Source organism: Triticum aestivum, chromosome 1D, assembly GCF_018294505.1.
Source record: "Triticum aestivum cultivar Chinese Spring chromosome 1D, IWGSC CS RefSeq v2.1, whole genome shotgun sequence".
Taxonomy (NCBI): domain Eukaryota; kingdom Viridiplantae; phylum Streptophyta; class Magnoliopsida; order Poales; family Poaceae; genus Triticum; species Triticum aestivum.
Window position 1 is genome coordinate 131,512,879 of NC_057796.1, and position 20,396 is coordinate 131,533,274.

The window sequence follows — 20,396 nt, forward strand, 5'->3', positions numbered from 1 at the left end:
TTGGCCGCATCAGCTTCATGTGCCTGAACATCGGCGTTAGAGGCGGGGTCCCGGGTAGAGGGGAGTGTGACGTGAGAGGCAGCGATGGAGATGGGCGTTGACTGTGCCCACCAAAATTGCCATCCGGTCGGCTCGAAGACCGGGTGAGGTCCCACAGCATGTCCCCGTTGCCGGAGGCCTAGTCATGACCGTTGTGAACTCTACCGCCAGTGTGAAACCCATTCTCACGGTGGTCCCTATCGTGGTGGTGCTGCGGTATGTAGCGAGGATGTCTATTGCCACCGGGACCTTGACGACCTGAACCACTCGCACGGGAGGCGGCGGCGGTCACAGCTGTCAATCCAAGAGGCGGTGGAACACCATCAACCGACCCCAAATGCCGGACAAATGGGGCCGCCGACGGGATGAACGGGGCAGTGCCAACACTGGTCGTGTAGCAAGTCAAGCGATGCGTTGGATAAATCCTCCTCCTAGATCATGATGGATCTGCAATAGCTGAGATAGCGTTTGGGAGGAGTGTGGCTGTTGAGTGGTTGGCTCGGCTCGGCGGTGGTGGGGATTGGCTGGAAGGAGTAGAAGTTTCGGTGGTGTATTTCTTCCTATTGGAGGAGAAACTCGGCCAGGACGGCGTGGAAATGGAAGGCTAGCTCATTTAGCTGGGCAACATAGAAGTCATGAGCTTTACCGCTGCATGAAGCTTGAAGAAGAGCAGCGATGGGGGCAGAGTCCAGTCGTATTTTGGATGCGGAGAAGGAGATACATAGGGGGTATGATGTAGGGTAGGGACCCTAGATGGCCTAATCTTTCACAACTTGGAGGGGGACTCAATAGGAGCACACAAATCACACGAGGAATACTCTCAGACAAGTCCAAATCACACATCCACTAGATCAACAATCACACAAGATCTACAAGAGTACAAATCAACAAAGGGAATTTGGAACAAGAGTATGGTTCATCTCAAATCCAAGACGAGATGAGGGTTTGACAATCCTACGATGGGGATTCTTCTCCACAAGAGGAGGTCTTGATGATCCACTAGGGATTCTTCTCCAAAGGAGAGAGGTAGATATGAGCAAAGCTCTCTCTAGTTCTTCATCTATGCTTTGCTAACCCTAAAACGGACGTAGAAGACGAGTATTTATAGTCTAGGTTGGTGGAAGGGGTACATGGGTCGTGGTCCTACTCACTGCGCATAGGTAGGCCGGAAGTTCCGGGCTATCCAGAGAGTTGGCACGCCTTGGGGTCATCGAGGCCGGAAGTTCCATGGCAGGCCCAAAGTTCCGGGGAGGTTCCGGACTATCCAGAGAGTTTGCATGTTCTGGTGTTGCTTCGGGCTGGAAGTTCCAGGGGCTTCAGAGGCCTTCTTCTTAGAGTTTGCCGGCATCTCCTCGTCCGCTCCTTCTCCTTCAACTATCTGTTGTTGCGGTGTTGGAGGTTGCTGGTGGTGGCTTGTCTGAGTCATGAGGGGGGTGGGTTGTTGCACCAATGATGGACGTCGGAGCTGATGAGCTGTGTGTGCGTGGGGGGGCCGGGGGGAGGGGGGGGGGGCGCTTGGCCATGGCAGGGGCCGGGCAGGAGGGCGCCGGCGATGGGGCGGGGGCTGGGGCTGGAGGGGTGAGAGGAGAGGGGCCCATCCAACAACCCTCGGGTTTAAGCTTTTCTTCTGGCCTCTCTTGTTCAATGTAGCATGTAGCACTGGGAGGTGGGAGCCTCTCTCTGTTATTTTCTTGCCGTGTATACATCCTCGTAAATATTCTCTATTTTCATGAAATTTTACTGTCGGGGCCTCCCCTACAGTTTTCGCTCATAACAAAAAACAAATTCATATGTGGGGGTTCCATTTATATCTTGATACTGTACCTCATGTTATCCCTTCTTCTGCACTTATATTTTAGGTCTTCCATGAGATGGTTAGTGCTGGAATAGAGCCAAATGTTAACACATACGGTGCACTAATTGATGGCTGTGCTAAAGCTGGGCAAGTAGCAAAAGCATTTGGTGCTTACGGGATCATGAGTTCAAAGGTGAATTGTTCTATCTCATGAATTTTTATGTTTTCTTGAAGGGAAGTGGTAAGGGAGGCCCATACAGTTTTTTTTTTTGAAATAATAAGAGCCCGAACTCCCATCTGTGAGGACTTGAACCTGGGTGGCTGGGTTCACTCTCCTAACCAAGTGGCTCACTTAGGAATTTTTATGCTAGATGTGCTTCATTTCACTTGTGCTGTAGATGTTTTTTTTTCGAGTCGTTGTGCTGTAGATGTGAAGAAATTGTTCAATTAATAAGCCTCTGCAAGCATCTTCATGCTTGATGAACTTACTCGGTCGTACTTGCAGTAGAAGGTGAAGCCAGATCGAGTTGTCTTCAATGCTTTGATCAGTGCATGTGGTGAATCTGGAGCTGTTGCTCGAGCTTTTGATGTTTTATCAGAAATGACAGCAGAATCCTCAGAATCGAAAGGATGCAAGCCAATTCTTCCTGATCATGTCACAGTTGGAGCACTCATGAAGACATGTATTCAGGCTGGCCAGGTGTTTTTTACAGACTAATTTCTTTTCAGAAATGCAAAGCAGAAAATATGCTTCCTATATTGAAAATCAAGTTCTGGAAACATTCTGTTGTGTAGGCTGATCGAGCTCGTGAGGTTTACAAAATGCTTCAGGAGTACAGTATAAAAGGTACTCCAGAAGTTTACACAATTGCACTGAGAAGCTGTAGCTTGACTGGCGATTTAGGGTTTGCATTGAAGATCTATGAAGATATGAACAAGATCGGAGTTCAACCTGATGAGGTGTTAATGTTTAGTGGAAACATTAAGGGATATGTAATGTGCTCCCCCCCCTACAGCCTATTTGACTTTTCTCTTTGCTTAATGCCATGTACTACAGATGTTTCTGAGTGCTCTAGTTGATGTAGCCGGCCACGCTAGGAGGGCTGATGCTGCTTTTGAAATAATCAAAGATGTAAGAGCAAAGGGATTTCATGTTGGAATCATGGCATACAGTTCCTGTATGGGCGCTTGCTGCAATGTAAGTTCTTTGGCAAATTGTTCGATGGAAAATTACCTAAAGGATTGACTTTTGACTTTTGTGTCTATAGTAGTCCTAGAAGTTGTACATAACATACTTAGCTCTGTATTCAGCTTGCATCCATGTACTTTTGATCTGAAACCATTTCTATTATCAGAGTTTTTCTTTTGCTCATCCTGATCTGATCGCCATTGTATCAGGCCAAGGACTGGAAAAAGGCACTGCAGCTATTTGAGGAGATCAAGGCTATCAAATTAATTCCAACAGTCCCGATGATGAATGCTTTAATTACTTCCCTCTGTATGTGTACTCTTAGAAGGAAATGCAAAATATTTGTTCACTTACTACCTATTATTTTCTTAAAGAGAAAGTTGCACCAGATGACCCTACACTTGTAGCAGCTTGTTACCACTAAACTTGAATGTGAACTTGGTATGGTCCCAAATATGTCAACTGTCACATACACTATCTTATTTAAGTGTTATATGTCAACTGTGACAAGATCAATTCACAAGTTTAGCTGAATCAGAATTTCTTAAATGATTCAATTTGAAAATTTAGGCATGCTAGTGGCACTCCACAATGAGTTTGCAAACCTGCCAAGTTAATTTTCGAATTAAGGGACCTAATGTATTATACTTCAAATATAGGTCTTCATGCAATTCTTTCCTTGAACACGCATGTATTTCATTTCCCCCAACTTCTTATTTTGTTACTCCTATCTTTGAACTTGGAAAGAACAATGATTTCAGGCTTTAATTAACTACATGATGAAATTGCAGGTGACGGCGATCAAGTTTTAAAAGCTGCGGAGGTCCTTAATGAGATAAAGGAACTACGTGTCCGTCCAAATGAGATAACCTATTCGGTCTTATGTGTGGCTTGCGAAAGGTAAAGTATAGCAAGCACTGGTCGTTTCAGACTATTCTCATGATATTCTTGAGATACTAACAGTTGACCTGCAGAAATGGTGAAGCACAACTAGCTCTTGATTTATTTGAGCAACTAAAAGTAGATGGTATTGGCCTCAATCCCACCATTGTCGGTTGTCTTACTGGTAAGTTTGTTGGTTGGTACTGTATGGAAGAACTGGAATTTTCATTTTGTGCTGAACTGACCTGTTTTTACCTTTCTTGTGTCTACTGCTGCTAGCAGTTATTTTTCATCTGTGTACTGTTTTTTCCTTTTGGTGGCAATCGTTCATAATGGAATACCTTTTTCTTCAGGTTTATGTCTACAAATGTTTTCCTATGATCTTTCACTTGGCAACATCATTGTCAGATTCAACCAAGGGAAGCCACAGATTGACAATAAATGGTACACGCATTGCTGGACTCTATAAATTCAAATAAATTTGCATGCCAAGATTCTTTGTTAATATGTAGTTTATGTTGTAACTTTAGTCAATTCATTTTTATTAAGTAGTATTCTATAGCTCATGTTTACAGATACACGTAAAATTGCAACTTAGCAATACATTCAGATCTTATAGATGCAAGCTTTACCATAGGAATCCACTACTAGGAAAGACTGCATTTTTTTAAAACGTGAACTGAATTGCAAGGTACATCTTAGATTAATTTGTTAGTCATGCTTTAGTTTGAGTATATTGATCTCCTACCTTTACCCATGAGGTAAAGCGTTGAGAAGTTATTATTGGTTAGTGGTACTAGTATTACCCGAGCCCATTAAGTGTCTGGTTTGTTGTTTAGAAGGAGTCAGAGTTGGTACAGTTCTAAACTTGTAATCTTGGTGGTTGACATTATAAATGAGCGGTGTGGGATCCTAAGGGCACACTGTTTACCCTAATCTTTATCAAAGCCTCGTTCATATTTGTTAGAGTTGTATATATTTTCTGTGTAATATCCAGCTGTATAAGGGGTTTTCTGCATATAGTCCACACCTGTACATGTGTTTATATCAGGCCACCTGGAAAAACAAGTTGCTTATTCCCTAACATGGTATTACCGCCCTATGATATTTTTTCTGCACCTGCAACTCGTGCTCCCGATCGAATTTTTTTAGGTCCCTGATCTGAGCAAACTGCTCATTGTCTGCTCTATCCCATAGCTAACCTCCAGCTCGCATCCAAGCTATATTGTCCCCTCGTACTATCACCCTAGATATTTCCCCGCATGTGGGAAACTGTTTGCGAGCATGGAGTTCTGCTCCACTGACAAGATACTGGAGAGGAACACGGAGAAATATGGGTTGCCGCCGAGTCTCAGTCACTGGACTGCTGTTCTACTACTGGTTAGGCCTATGCATGCTATGGTATGGAGGGAACATAGAGGACAATCTACGGCTTGAATCCATATCCAATCAGGAAAGAGGCATCATGCTATGGAGTACAATTGGGTTCTAATATGGAATCAATAGATATAAACTTCAATTATTACTGGTACCATATATATAATCAGTTCTGTAGTTTTCTTTGTCAGAAGCTTATATTTGTTGATTCCTTTGTAGGACATCCTCAGCAATTATGGTTTTCCGTCAGGCAATCACCGCTGGTCTGCTACCCTCAAGCGATGTTTTATCTCAAGTGCTGGGTTGTTTGAGGTTTCCTCATGACAGTTCATTGAAAACCACTTTCATTGATAATATGGGAATAAGTTGTGATATGCCACATCACCCCAATACAAATTCACTGTTGGAAGGATTCGGTGAATATGATATCCGTGCTTTTTCAGTACTGGAGGTAGAGATGCTATCTTTCTATGAAACCATGATTCCATTTCAGTATTCTTTAGGTATTAAAGCAGCATTTATTGTCACAGGAAGGTGGCTTGTTAGGAGCAGTTGCAAGCACTTCTACAAAATATAGTCAAATTGTCATTGATGCAAGAAAGTCAAACATCTACACAGCCGAGGTTTCTTTTTTCTTATTACATGTTACTTTCATGAAAACTACTTTAGCACTCTTGTTTGAATTTATGCAATTAGGCCATTGTGGAAAGTAGACGGAGAAGCAATCTTTGATAACGAGGTTCAACGATTAATTTTTACATCCCCAGGACAATAGACGCATGTGCTAAATCTACAACAATTAGACGCATCTCGACCATCCCACCACGGCCGGTCCAGTCCCCCTACCATGGACACTCGGACCATCCCCTTCATGATCTTGTGTCTAGCTTACTAGTTTTGTCTAGTTTACTTTGGCTACCCCAGGGTGCCTTTATATATTATTAGGCCAGTGTTACACCTGTTCGATTCAACACCCAACCTTTGAAATATTGAGCTGTGGTGTGCGTGTATAATTTTAGCGCTGAGATTATGTGTACATACTTACTACTTAGTGCTTGTGGTAGAAACAACCATAAATATTAAGTGCATCGTACGTACGTAGTTGATTTCGGAAGCATAGTATAATCCTTTTTTCTAGGCACTAGAGTATGTAGAATATACAGATATTTCTGGGATGGAGATTTTTGCAAACATTATGGATAACGTCATATGCATGAGTATGTTTATATGACAAATATAAATATATACTCCCTCCGTCCGAAAAAGTTTGCCCCAAGCTTGTCCCTCAAATGTATGTATCTAGCACTAACTTGATGCTAGATACATTCATTTGAGGGACAAGCTTTTTCGGACGGAGGGAGTACGTATGTGCTGCATATGTGATGTCATACATGCATCATAGGGGGGTTAGCAATCATCGATCTATGGATGTTTGCATGTAGCTCACCAATATGGAGTATACTACTCCCTCTGTCCGGAATTACTTGTCGCTCAAACAGATGTATCTAGCACTGAAATATGTCTAGATACATCCATTTTAGCGACAACCAACTCCGGACAGAGGTAGTACTATCCTTATAAAAGGTACTAGTACGGTGTATAGCAGTACGCTTATGAAGTATATATACTTTGAATTGTGATATTAAATAGGGAGTATATGTACTTCTAATCGAAGCTAGTAAGGAGTATATATAACTATATAAGCACTTTTAATTGCTGTATCAGAGAGAAGTATATGTTAATATTCTTATAGATAGCCAGGAAAAAGATGGCCGTGATGTCAGCCAATGCATCATGCATAGTTCATATTCATACATTCTACATATTACATTACGTCTCAGCAAGTAAACGATGGAAACTAAGCAATATGTTCTTCTGGACGCATATCGCTTGTCGAAGGCGCAATCGACAAGCGGTGGATTATTGTGACATGTAATACAACCTTTTTTTATACTTCCTCCGTCTGGAATTAGTTGACACTCAAACGGATGTATCTAGCACTGAAATACGTCTAGATACATCCGTTTGAGCGTCATCTAATTCCGGATGGAAGTAGTATATGGTAGGAGCTCTGCGCATTCTATTTGAGAGGGAGAGAGTATACGGTGAGAAAGAGAGGGGGGAGGGAGGGGAGGCTCTTGGCACAGTGGTTTTCTTGACTAAGCCAACCTCTCGCCGGCAGCCTGCCCATGAAGAGAATTCGCCTCCTGGTGAGAAGCCACAGAAAGAACCTGCATTTATTCTCCGACAGCCTTCAAGATGGCATCCAAACATATTGGGACCGGAGAAAACGAGCCCTGAAACTGGATGGCATATGCGGAGCTAGCCGTGTATGTGTCATCCTCTGTCCACTGCCACGTGACCACGTCCTTACCCTCAGGTGAAAGGGGTATATCCCGACTTCCCGAGTCAACATCCAAAGATGGATAAACTCGTGAACCTGCTGAGCCGTGCAAATGCTCCCGAGTGGATGAACCTGCCTACTACCCTGAAGCACCCAGGCAACCGAGATGCTTTTGCGCCGCAGCATCTCGAAGAAGCTGGGAGCGATCTAGCTGGTGTCATGTCATTCAGCCACCTAGACATTATTGAAGCATGCACATGCAACAATAATTTGGAAGGTTGCCAATTGTTGCCTGGAGAGGCTTGCTAACGGGTTATAGAAACCAACAACCCAATATGAATTGGATGGATCATGGATTGATCCAACGGCCGGCGCTCCGGGTGCCCAGGCACCTAAGTGCCCCAGATATTTTACCTATATAATATATAGTACATACTTATAGTTCACTTTTGTCAGGTTTCTCTTCTATCGACATTGAAGTCTTTGAAGCATCGACTAGCTGCAGGTGAATCCGAAAGTATTCCTTGATGCCTAAAATAGTTTACTTTGTCTACAATAAATTTGTTGTAGAACTGTTTGAAGAATAATAAATACACATTATATTTCTAATATTTGTTGTTAAATCGGCCAAAGCAGATATGTAGAATCTGAAACTGTTTTACACAACATTATTGGTAAACTAAGATATTTATTCTGACATAATCCAATTTATCCCAATCTTTTTGTCTGGTTCCGAGTTGCTGCGGCTTAGATGACTTGTGCTGAATCAAATCTATCTAGGGAATTATAAGGAACTTGCAACTTATTGATAAACTTTGTACTCGCCCCGTCCGGAATTACTTGTCACTCAAACGGATGTATCTAGCACTGAAATACGTCTAGATACATCCATTTCAGCGATAACTAATTTCGGATGGAGGTAGTATTAATCACCAGTTTCTAGTTCTAGGAGGAACCCTCCAAGTAACTACCAAATACTCCCTCCGTTCCCAAATATAAGTCTTTTTAGACATTTCAAATGGACTAGAACATACGGATGTATGTAGACATATTTTAGAGTGTAGATTCACTCATTTTGCTCCGTATGTAGTCACTTGTTGGAATCTCTAAAAAGACTTATATTTAGGAACGGAGGGAGTAGTAGTGTGATTTCCATGTGCAAATAGAAGAAGACTTAAAAATATATAGTGTAATTCACATCTTGCTCCCTTAGTTCTAATTACACGTTATGACATGCAGGTGCAAGGTTACCAAATGTTACAATTCTATTACCCACCGAAAAGAAACAAGTTGATCTTGATGAAAGGGAGAAAACACTTAAACTTGCTGGAAGGTGAAAATCACATTTAATTCCTTGAATACTTGTCCTGTATATCAGAAATTTTCGTCTAATAATTAAGTTAGTCTCAGCTCTGATGATTTCATTTGCTTGAAAAGCTACTGTGCTAACATCTACAAATATCATAATCTGCTGAGTCAAATAGAATTTCTCTTTTGTGCCTTGCACATTATCCAATAAACCTGAAGAGACTAGTTTGGGTTGTGACATGCAGAGTCGGCCAAGCAGTTGGCTCCCTGCTGAGAAGATTAGGAATTAAATATCAAGGCGAGGAGTCCCACGGGAGGATGAGGATCAACGGCCTCACATTAAGAAGGTGGTTTAACCCAAAATTTACAAGCGCACCCTCCACAGGAGCTCCAGTTGAGTTGCTTCCACTGCCCTCGCGGTTAGCCAAAGGGATTGCTGATCAGCAGCGTGATATCAGAAGCCTTTCTCTATAGTGCAGGTCTTACCTTTCCTATGTCCCGATTGTTGTGTATGCCAAGAAGGCAATTACTGTACAATCAGCAGATAGCAGGGCCGGTCTTGGCTCTTATTTTTTTTGAGAACGTTGACACTTTATTAATTAAGCAACAAAGTTACATAGTCTTGCGGATACAGCCCGGAGCGGCAGAATGAAAAATACAAAGACTAACAAAGTTTATACAAGACTTGGTACATGGGCCAGAAAATTAAAGTGTTGGCTCACATTGCAGGTGAGAGTGGGACTAAGACTACTCACAGTGGGGAGTAACTTAGACTAGTAACATGCATATGAGACGCGGATTTGTGGCACCTAGGTGCTCCACCCAACGAAAATCTTAGGCAGCCGTTACTCTCCCCAGATCAAGCCATTAAATGATCGAATCATTTTATCGGGATAGATACGTTGGACATACAAGGAGGTAATACAGGAAAGCGGGCCCATGGATTTATTGACCTATGTACGGAGCAGAGACTGCTGGAAATAAGATGACCTGGTTTCCAATCAATCAATGCCATGGCATTGAATATTGCAATGTACTTCCACGTGAAATTCTGAAGAGATTGGTGCAGGCAGAAATAAAGATTATAAAATTTGAAAACAAAAGAGAGGTCAGCACTGACGGTGTATTTGGTCTACAACACACTTCTGTAAACCAAAGATTACATGGGTCAATAAGATAGAACTGACAGTACATTGCGTCAGCAACACATTTTCACATTTAAGCCTAAGAAATTCATCAGGTCTCATACATAGTACTCCCTCCGTAAACTAATATAAAAACGTTTAGATCACTAAAATAGTGATCTAAATACTCTTATATTAGTTTACAGAGGGAGTACATTTTAGGGGGCAATCTTACAGGATCGTTAATTAGCTATGACCTGATCTTAAAACTGACAATACATCGACAGCTACTTAACAACTAACTACAGACAATATAGGTTCAGTGAGGAAGTGAAAATTAGAAAAAGAAGCTTACATTAGCGATCATGCTTCCTGGGTAGTTAGTTACCTACTAATTAAACTGGGAGTTAACGCTTCGAATGAGTACTGACAAGTACAGGCAAGAGCAGCTAAGTCGGCGCTAGCAAGAAAAATCCACTGCCTAATTTTTATTACCTAGAAACAACTCAGACTCATCCATGCGCAAAAAAAAAAAAAAATATCACTGCCCCATCATACATGATTCACAAAAATAATTTGACAATGAATCTTGATGCACTGATTAACCATCATCACATACATTTCAACCATCATCACATACATTTCAACCATCATCACATACATTTCAGATAACATGGTTTGTCAGCAAATACATTCCAAGGGAGTAGATCCATCAACAAATTTACAACATTGACAGTGATAATACTTGATGACATTGTTCTATGATGCATAAAAATATAATTACAATTATAGATCCATCAACGAACTCAACAATCGGGCAATATAACTACTCGAAAAAGCACTCCGTGGAATTTCATTGATAAAAATGCACTAATTAATCACCCAAAATTTTAGAAGGTGGAAATTGTGATTCACAGTCCAGGAAAACCTACTAATTTCCCGGATTTGTCCCCATTGAAAAAAAGAACAGATTTGAAAACAGATCTGATCTCATACAAAAAAAATCAGGAAACTTTCCAGAGAGAAAAAACGAGGAAAGAAAATGGCTTGGAGAAGAGCTCGCTGGAACAATCTGATATCGTACAAAAAAAGTTCCAGGAAACCTGGACAGAAAAATCGAGGAAAGAAACTTTCTCAGAGAAAAAACGAGAAAAGAAAATTCCAGGAAACTTGATTGATTACTTAACTAATAATTAAAGGTAACTTCAGCGGTGGGCGATAGCGCGTCATTAGTTCTTGAGGTAGAGATGGAGAACCCCTGCTAGGTGGAGGATGCCGATTACGAGGATCCATCTGAGGGCGCCCAGGCTGTAGCTGGTTTGACTTGGTGCGTGGATGAACAACAGGAACAAGTAGTTTTGTTATAGGAAAGAACTGGATGCAAACCTCAAGCGGTGGATTCAAGGAGGTGCTTCGATTGAATAGAATGGGTAAAGGGCTGGACTCACATGGTGATGCTCGCACTTGTAGAAATGTTTGTCGGGGTTCTTCTCGGTCTGGGAGACCCACCAGTGCACTGCACGTCGCCATTGTTGCACCACGGGCAGCGGATGAGAGGAAGAGGAGCCTGCTCCTGGAAGTAGGGTGCGAGTGACTGGAAGGAGGAGGAGGCACACATGTCGCCGGATCTAGTAGATCGCCTGGTTTAGATCGGGAACGAGCAGAAAAATGGGGAACGGAATGACCTTTGAGGAAGAGGAACAGTGCGAGGTAGGAGGAAATATCAAAGACTACGGCGTGGTAAATGAGAGAGCAGGTGGGGCTTGGTGGACCAGCGTCTCCCCTCCTGATAGGTCTAGCTTGTACTCCCTCCGTTTTAAAATAAATGACTCAACTTTGTACTAATACGAGCAGTTTTGTTCCAGGTATTTTAGGGATATAGAGCTAAATACAGCGCATTTAAACCAAGTGATCCGAATCTATATGCAAGGGAACGATGGTGATGTGGGTGGGTGGAGCACCTAGGTGCTCCAGTGCATTTTCCCATGCATATGTTACTACTCTACTCTATGTTACTACTTCCTCCGTTCCAAATTACTCGTCGTGGTTTTAGTTCAAATTTGAACTAAAACCACGACGAGTAATTTGGAATAGAGGGAGTATATATATGGGTGTTATGCGACTCTTCATTTATTAGGTTGTAGACTCATCTTTCTTGGTATGTGTGATGTTACTCAGGCTGGTTGTAATGGGGAGTATCATATACGGTACCATGATATGATACCATACCCTCTCTTTCCTCATTTAATTGTGTGCCACTTGTAACGCCCACGATGCGGCTATATCTCCCACGTGTCGAGGCACGACTTAGAGGCATAACCGCATTGTGGTTTGTCGCAAGAAGGGTCATCTTCACACAATCCCATGTAATGAACAAGAATGGGATAAAGAGTTGGCTTACAGTCGCCACTTCACACAATACATAAATAAATCATACATCAATCAGAGTACACACATAGACCGACTACGGTCAAAGCCAAAAGAAAAGAAGATAACCCAACTGCTAGATCCCTGATCGTCCTAACTGGGCTCCACTACTGATCAACAGGAAACGAAACAACACAACAAACAAGATCTTCATCGAGCTCCCACTTGAGCTCAGTTGCGTCACCTGCACTGGTATCATCGGCACCTGCAACTGTTTTGGAAGGATCTGGTGAGTCACGAGGACTCAGCAATCTCACACCCGCGAGATCAAGACTATTTAAGCTTATAGGAAGGAAAGGGTAGTGAAGTTGAGCTGCAGCAAGCACTAAGCATATATGGTGGCTAACATACGCAAATAAGAGCGAGAAGAGAAGCAACGGAACGGTCGTGAAGCTAGCAATGATCAAGAAGTGATCCTGAACTCCTACTTACGTCAAACATAACTCAAAAGCCGTGTTCACTTCCCGGACTCCGCCGAAAAGAAACCATTACGGCTACACACGCGGTTGATGCATTTTAGTTAAGTCGAGTGTCAAGTTCTCTACAACCGGACATTAACAAATTCCCATCTGCCACATAACCGCGGGCACGGCTTTCGAAAGATAATACCCTGCAGGGGTATCCCAACTTAGCCCATTATAAGCTCTCACGGTCAACGAAGGATAAACCTTCTCCCGGGAAGACCCGATCAGTCTCGGAATCCCGGTTTACAAGACATTTCGACAATGGTTAAACAAGACCAGCAAGACCACCCGCTGTGCCGACAAATCCCGATAGGAGCTGCACATATCTCGTTCTCAGGGCACACCGGATAAGCTAAGCGTACAGGTACCGACGTAACCCAAGTTGCCAAGGGATGGTCCCGCACGGTGCTCTAGTGTGGACCAACACTCAGAGGAGCACTGGCCCGGGGGTTAAAATAAAGATGACCCTTGAGTCTGCAGAACCCAAGGGAAAAAGGCTTAGGTAGGCAAATGGTAAAACCAAGGTTGGGCCTTGCTGGAGGAGTTTTATTCAAAGCGAACTGTCAAGGGGGTCCCATAAATCACCCAACCGCGTAAGGAACGCAAAATCAAGGAACATAACACCGGTATGACAGAAACTAGGGCGGCAAGAGTGGAACAAAACACCAGGCATAAGGCCGAGCCTTCCACCCTTTACCAATTATATAGATGCATTAATAATATAAGAGATATTGTGATATCCCAACATATCCATGCTCCAACATTGAACAAACTGAATCTTCACCTGCAACTAGCAACGCTATAAGAAGGGCTGAGCAAGAGCGGTAACTTAGCCAAACAACGGTTTGCTAGGAAAGGATGGTTAGAGGCTTGACATGGTAACATGGGAGGCATGATATAGCAAGTGGTAGGTAGCGCAGCATAGCAATAGAGCGAACAACTAGCAAGCAAAGATAGAAGTGGTTTCGAGGGTATGGTCATCTTGGCTGAAATCCCGCTAGGAAGAAGAACGAGTCCATGAAGAAGACAAACGGACATGGTCGAACGAATCCTCACAACTCCGGAACGAAACCGAAGCTAACGAGAGAAGCCAACCGGAAAGAAACAAACAACATAGTAAACAACCACCACATACACATGGCATGATGCACAAACAAGTATGATGCATGTCCGATTTAATGAGGCATGGCATGGCAAAATGCACAAACAATACTACAAATTAAGTGGAGCTCAATATGCAACGAGTTGCTTATTGACGAAACACCACATTCAAGTTATTTAGTTCTCTCGGTTATGTACCCAACAATGTTAAATGTTGATTAACATGGCAAGAGGTGAAGCATAAGTAAACTACACATTTTAGGCAATTTAAATGAGGCCGGAAACAATAAACAACTATTCCGAAAAATCCTCATGTCCATATTTTAGATTTGGTACTGTTCTGCCTAAAACCATATTTTATTGTTGTTAAACAGGAAAATAAGGTGCAACATGTTAATCTATGCATTTTTCCACCCCATTCACATATTAAGTTTATTAAATTAGGAGCTACGGTTATTTAGTTATGGAATAAATCATTTTAACATGGCATTTGAGCAAAATTAAACAAACAACATTTTAAACATTTTAAACATGGATGAGAGCAGCATATTATGAAACTAGATGAAATTCTAAGCATTTTTCATATATAAACCATTTTAATATGATGCATGGTTAATTAATTATTAATGCATGAACATGAGGGGTTTTTCTGTAAAACTGCAGTTCTCTGGATAAATGCGAAAATCGCAGCAGTAGGAAAAAAACACTACGGGCCGAAACTGGAATAGGCAGCCCAGCAGAGGAAAGGCCACGGGGGCTGCTCATATTGGGCCTAAAGGCCGAGGCAGAGGAGGGCTCGCGCAGGCTGGTGCTAGAGGCCGGTGTCTTGGCGCTGGGCCTTGATGAGGCAAGAGGAGGGTCAACGAGACCGCTCGGGGCAGAGCAGCTCGATGCAGAGAAGGGGACTTGGTGTTGTGGCTTCAGACGAAGCAAGGCGCGACTGCCGCAGCACGGGGTGCGAAGCAGAGGCAACAGCGGTGGCTGGCGGCGGACGTGGCGCGAGGGGAACCGAGCGGAGGCGACCCGATCCGGCGGCAGGGAGCTCCTGCGGGGTAGTCAGAACGGCGGCGGCGGCCATGGCCTCCACCTGCGAGAAAGAGAAAGGCGGGGTGAGGGAGAGGGGAAGAAACAGAGTTGGAAGGGAAGGAAGAGGGGCGGAGGTGCTCATCTGCCGGTCACCGGCCACGCGAGGCGGAGCAAGACAGGGGTTCGGGCATGTGGCGCACGGGCGCTCCTGGCATCCATGGCGGAGACCTACTGGAGTTGCCGTCGGTGAGGAGGATCGGGCGGCGCGGCTACCGACGGCACTAGTGTTGCGAGAATTGACGAGGACGAACAGCAGAAGGCCGGCCCTGGAGCGCTGGTGCTCGACGTGAGGAGAAGGAGGGATCCATGGGAGAAGAGACCGGGGTAGAGGAGGCCATCGGGGCGGGTGCAGAGGCGAGGCGCTTGGATCTGCAGCAGCTCGGGGCTCCGGTGGCGCGTGCTGACAGAGTGGAGGCAAGGCAGTGGCTTGGGGAGGCCTCGGATCCGAGGAGGCTGGCGCTTGGTGGTTGGCTGGGCGAGGGGATCCAAGGAGATTGGGCGAGGGGATCCCGAGGTGGGAGATGAGTGCGACGGCGGCGGCAGGGACAAATCCCCTAGAATTTAGGGTTGGTCTATTTAAATAGGTAGGGGATTAGGGTAGGGATTAATCCGGTCCGTCCGATTATAATCGGGCGGTCGTAAATAAATAGGTTAGGTAGCCCGAATAATAAAATGGAGATGTTTTATAGATGTTAGGAGATGATCTGAATGCAACGGTGATGACTGAGCGGGTCGGGTTCGGGACAGGTTTCGGACGCGCGCGAGAAGGGGTTTGAGTATTGTGTAGAGAGGGTCAAACGGTCGGGCATCAAACGAATGACGGTCTCGAGAAAGGTCAACAGAGACGAGGAAGAAGCGGCAACTATCAACGGGTGCAAGTTTTATGAAAACATGAGAATGCAATGCTCATGATGACACGATGAAATGCAACAAATAAATAAATACACACAACGATAACGAAAAATATGGAAGCCGTCTGGAGCGTCGGTCTCGGGGCGTTACAACACTCCACCACTACAAGAGGATCTCGTCCCGAGATCTAGGATGGCACCGGAGAGAAACGGAAGGGGAAGAGGAGAGGTAAAGCTAAGTTGCTTCTTTGACAAACGAGTGAAACCACGAACCTTGTGTAACACCCCGCATGTAACTTGCCATATTTGTAACTCCGACTCTTGCCATTTTCGGCTATGTGTTATGATATTCCCTCCGTTGTCGGGTTTTGTCTTTCGTTTTGTATTTTATCATGTCATGCATTTTCATATCATGTCATCATGTGCATTGCATTCGCATACGTGTTCGTCTCATGCATCCGAGCATTTTCCCCGTTGTCCGTTTTCCAATCCGGCGCTCCTATCTCCTCCGGTGCACCCCTCTTGTTTCCTTTCGTGTGCGTGTGTAAAACTTTTTCGGAATGGACCGAGACTTGTCAAGTGGTCTTCTTATATCACCCGAAGACTACCGGTCAAGTTTCGTTCCATTCGGAGGTCGTTTGGTACTCCAACGGTTAACCGGGCATCCGCAAAGTCCATTTGAGTGTCCAGCAAAAAACCCCTCCAAAACCAGCCCAAAACCCACCAAACTCTCTTCCATGCTCTAGGTCGTTCGATCACGATCGTGTGGGCGAAAACCGCACCTCATTTGGAGTCTCCTAGCTCCCTCTACCTATAAATATGTGGGCATCCCGAAATACAACCGCAGTCTAACCCTAGCCCTCGTCCCACTCCGCCGCCGGACACGTCCGGGCGGAGCCGGACACGTCCAACCGCCCCGCCGCCGCCACGTGTCGCCGCCGGGTCCTCCCGCCGCCGCCGGCCCGCAGGCCCGTCCCCGGCCCCCTCGGCCCGCTCCACCGCGCCGCCTCCCCGCGCCCCGTCCGACGCATCGGGCCCGCGCCGCCGCGGCCTCCCCGCCGGCCGGCCCCCGCCGCCGCGCCTCCGCCGGCGCTCGCCGCCCCCGCCGGCGACCCCCACCTCCGGCGCCGTTCCGGCCCCTCCTCCGGCCGCTCCCCCGCCGGCCATCTCCCTCGCCTCCTTCCCCGTCGCCGGCCAGGAGCACGGCCTCGATCCGATCTGAACGCATGAGCCCATTGACTTTTCTCGCCTCAAAAATTTCTCTAAGTGTTGAAATTTTATCCGCATGTGCTTCTGTTCCCGATGCTATAACTCTGTGCATGTAGCTCCGATTCGCGTGTGTAATATGTCAAATTGTTCGTCTAGTGATGCTCTTCATTTTGTTAAATTGCACCTTGTTCATTAGAGGTCATCTTGATGCCCAAATCTTCGTTGGAAGAGGGCTAGTTGCTGTTATTCTCTGGTTCTTGACAGAACTTGGAGATTTGTCATTTTTGTATCATTTAATCTGTGCATCTTTTGAGCATGAGCTCTACATGTGTTTTGTAGTATGCCATGCCATCTTTCCATTGGTGTAGTCCTTGTATTTTTGTGATCTATGTGGTGACTAGCACAAGCATGCAAAGTAGGCCCCGTAATATTTCTGATTTCAGGGACTTAGTGATTTCTCTGTCTTTGTCTGCTGTAATTTTGTTGCCATGTAAACTTGATGCTACAGAGAGATCCATGCATATTTTGGAGATGTTCAGTAAGGATGTTTTGTAGATATAGTTATAATTGATCCATGCCTGCAATTGTTTGCAATTATGGGGTGCCATAGAATGACTCAATCTTGCTCTACTTTTGCTATAAAATATTTCTGGCAGATTCTTAACATGATATGCATTTTTGCCAAGCTTATTGTAGTTGATCCATACATGCTATGCTTTTGTTCTTGCCATGGATAGCTTCATAAACATACCATCTTGCTGTAGGTATGATTAGTTTGTCATGAATTGGTCTGTAGTGAGTGCATCATGCTCACAAAGAGGCCTACATATTAATATTTCTGCCATGCTCTGTTTTCTGCTAAGTCTGAAACCTGATAACGAAACTTGCTATGTTAACATGCTTGCCATCATATCTTCTGGTCCTTTTTTGCTTATCATCAGTAAGGGACTTTTGTCATGTGCATTTAGTAGAACACTACTCTGCCTTGTTTTGCTATGTTAATTTCCTGTAGCATGTTGATTTCATGCTCTGAACATTGCTACCTGATGATGATTTCTGCCATGTCCAGTTTTTCACCAAGTCTGTGAACCTGTAATCTTTTGCACTTTTTCCATGCTTGTTTGAGCTTGATATGTTGTGAACTAGCCGTAGATCAGTGTTCATCTTTTGTCAAGCATCTCCTGTAGATTACTGCCATGTGCTTTGTTGCTATGTTGGGGTGCTGTAGCATTGTTTTTTGTTGCATTTTAAGTGCTATCTTGCTGTTTATCGCAGTTTAGTGTCATTCTTGTTTTGCTTGCCATTTGCAAACCGTGCATCCGATTCCGGTGATCTTTATATCGATTTCGACCGAAATCATCTCATCTTTCCAGTGGCATGCTTGGTTTGCCAAGTTACTGCCATGTTCATCTTTTTCCCTCCGAAGCACGCATATGCATCGCATATCATATCTTGCATATCATACATGTTTTGCATCATGTTGCTTGCGCATTTCTCGTTGTTGATTGTGGTTCCGTTTGTTGTGTTCTTGTCTTGGGTAGAGCCGGGAGACGAGTTCGTGAACGAGGAACCTATCGAGTACGCTTACGAGGATCAAGCTGTCGACAACTCTGAGAATCTTGCAGACAAGATGACCACCCCTCGAAATCACTTCTATCTTTGCTATGCTAGTTGTTCGCTCTATTGCCATGCTCGCTACCTATCTTTTGCTATATCATGTCTCCCATTTTAGCCATGTCAGCCCTAATCATCCTTTCCTAGCAAACCGTTGTTTGGCTATGTTACCGCTTTTGCTCAGCCCTTCTTATAGCGTTGCTAGTTGCAGGTGAAGTTGAAGTTTGTTCCATGTCGGAACATGGATATGTTGGGATATCACAATATCTCTTATTTAATTAATGCATCTATATATTTTGGTAAAGGGTGGAAGGCTCGGCCTTATGCCTGGTGTTTTGTTCCACTCTTGCCGCCCTAGTTACTGTTATACCGGGATTATGTTCCTTGAGTTTGCGTTCCTTACGCGGTCGGGTGATTTATGGGACCCCCTTGACAGTTCGCCTTGAATAAAACTCCTCCAGCAAGGCCCAACCTTGGTTTTACTATTTGCTACCTAAGCCTTTTCCCCCGGGTTTTCGCGAGCCCGAGGCTCATCTTATTTTGACCCCCCCACCCCCGGGCCAGTGCTCCTTCGAGTGTTGGTCCGAACTGAGCAGACTGCGGGGCCCCCTCCTGGAAACTCGAGGTCTGGTTTTACTCGTAGGATGTCTCATCCGGTGTGCCCTAAGAACGAGATATGTGCAGCTCCTATCAGGATTTGTCGGCACATTCGGGCGGCTTTGCTGGTCTTGTTTTACCATTCGCTCTCATTTGCGCAAGTTAGCCACCATATATGCTTTTGCCGCTGCAGCTCCACCTCTTTGCACCTCCTTTTCCTATAAGCTTAAATAGTCTTGATCTCGCGGGTGTGAGATTGCTGAGTCCCCGTGACTCACAGATACTTCCAAAACAGTTGCAGGTGCCGACGATGCCAGTGCAGATGATGGTGTCGATCTCAAGTGGGAGTTCGACGAGGAACGTGGTCGTTACTATGTGTCTTTTCCTGATGATCAGTAGTGGAGCCCAGTTGGGACGATCGGGGATCTAGCATTTGGGGTTGTCTTATTTTCATCTGGATTTTGACCGTAGTCGGTCTATATGATTGTATTTTGGATGATGTATGATGATATTTATGTATTGTGTGAAGTGGCGATTGTAAGCCAACTCTTTATCCCATTCTTGTTCATTACATGGGATTGTGTGAAGATGACCCTTCTTGCGACAAAACCACTATGCGGTTATGCCTCTAAGTCGTGCCTCGACACGTGGGAGATATAGCCGCATCGTGGGCGTTACACCTTGAGAGATTGAACGAACGAAAAGAGAGAATACAAGGGAGATGAACGAGATTGAAAACACTCCGTTATCAAAGAGGAACAAGTAACATTGCGAGAACCTTTGTAGGTTGAAGAATATGAAACAAGAGCTTAACGGATCAAAAGGAATATGAAAGCACACCGGTAGAAAAGAGAAACATGGAACACCATGTGAACCTTGGAGTTTGCAAAGCTATGAATGACGAGAACAATGGACGAGAAGTACATGCGAGCACTCCGATTAAAACAAGATAAAGAAGGAATAAGAATGATATAATTTGGACAGCACTC

General features: G+C 44.5%; 1 protein-coding gene and 1 long non-coding RNA gene across 2 annotated transcripts in view; one reads left to right on the plus strand and one right to left on the minus strand.

The window, feature by feature from the left end:
- Positions 1-9,565, plus strand: part of LOC123180742 (pentatricopeptide repeat-containing protein MRL1, chloroplastic) — a 28,555-nt gene extending 18,990 nt beyond the window's left edge. The window contains exons 7-19 of the mRNA XM_044592869.1: positions 1,899-2,027; positions 2,343-2,534; positions 2,630-2,794; positions 2,892-3,032; positions 3,233-3,332; positions 3,815-3,923; positions 3,998-4,089; positions 4,259-4,349; positions 5,502-5,733; positions 5,813-5,905; positions 8,083-8,131; positions 8,866-8,959; positions 9,180-9,565. Of these exons, the coding sequence (XP_044448804.1) occupies positions 1,899-2,027; positions 2,343-2,534; positions 2,630-2,794; positions 2,892-3,032; positions 3,233-3,332; positions 3,815-3,923; positions 3,998-4,089; positions 4,259-4,349; positions 5,502-5,733; positions 5,813-5,905; positions 8,083-8,131; positions 8,866-8,959; positions 9,180-9,408 (1,716 nt within the window). The 3' untranslated portion in view covers positions 9,409-9,565. The remainder of the gene's footprint in view (positions 1-1,898; positions 2,028-2,342; positions 2,535-2,629; positions 2,795-2,891; positions 3,033-3,232; positions 3,333-3,814; positions 3,924-3,997; positions 4,090-4,258; positions 4,350-5,501; positions 5,734-5,812; positions 5,906-8,082; positions 8,132-8,865; positions 8,960-9,179) is intronic.
- A 1,151-nt stretch (positions 9,566-10,716) lies between these two features.
- LOC123180743 (uncharacterized) lies at positions 10,717-11,834 on the minus strand. Its single transcript, XR_006491208.1, has 2 exons — positions 11,507-11,834; positions 10,717-11,381 (listed from the first exon to the last, which is right to left on the minus strand). It is a non-coding gene; the product is annotated as an uncharacterized lncRNA (long non-coding RNA).
- Positions 11,835-20,396: the final 8,562 nt, after the last annotated feature.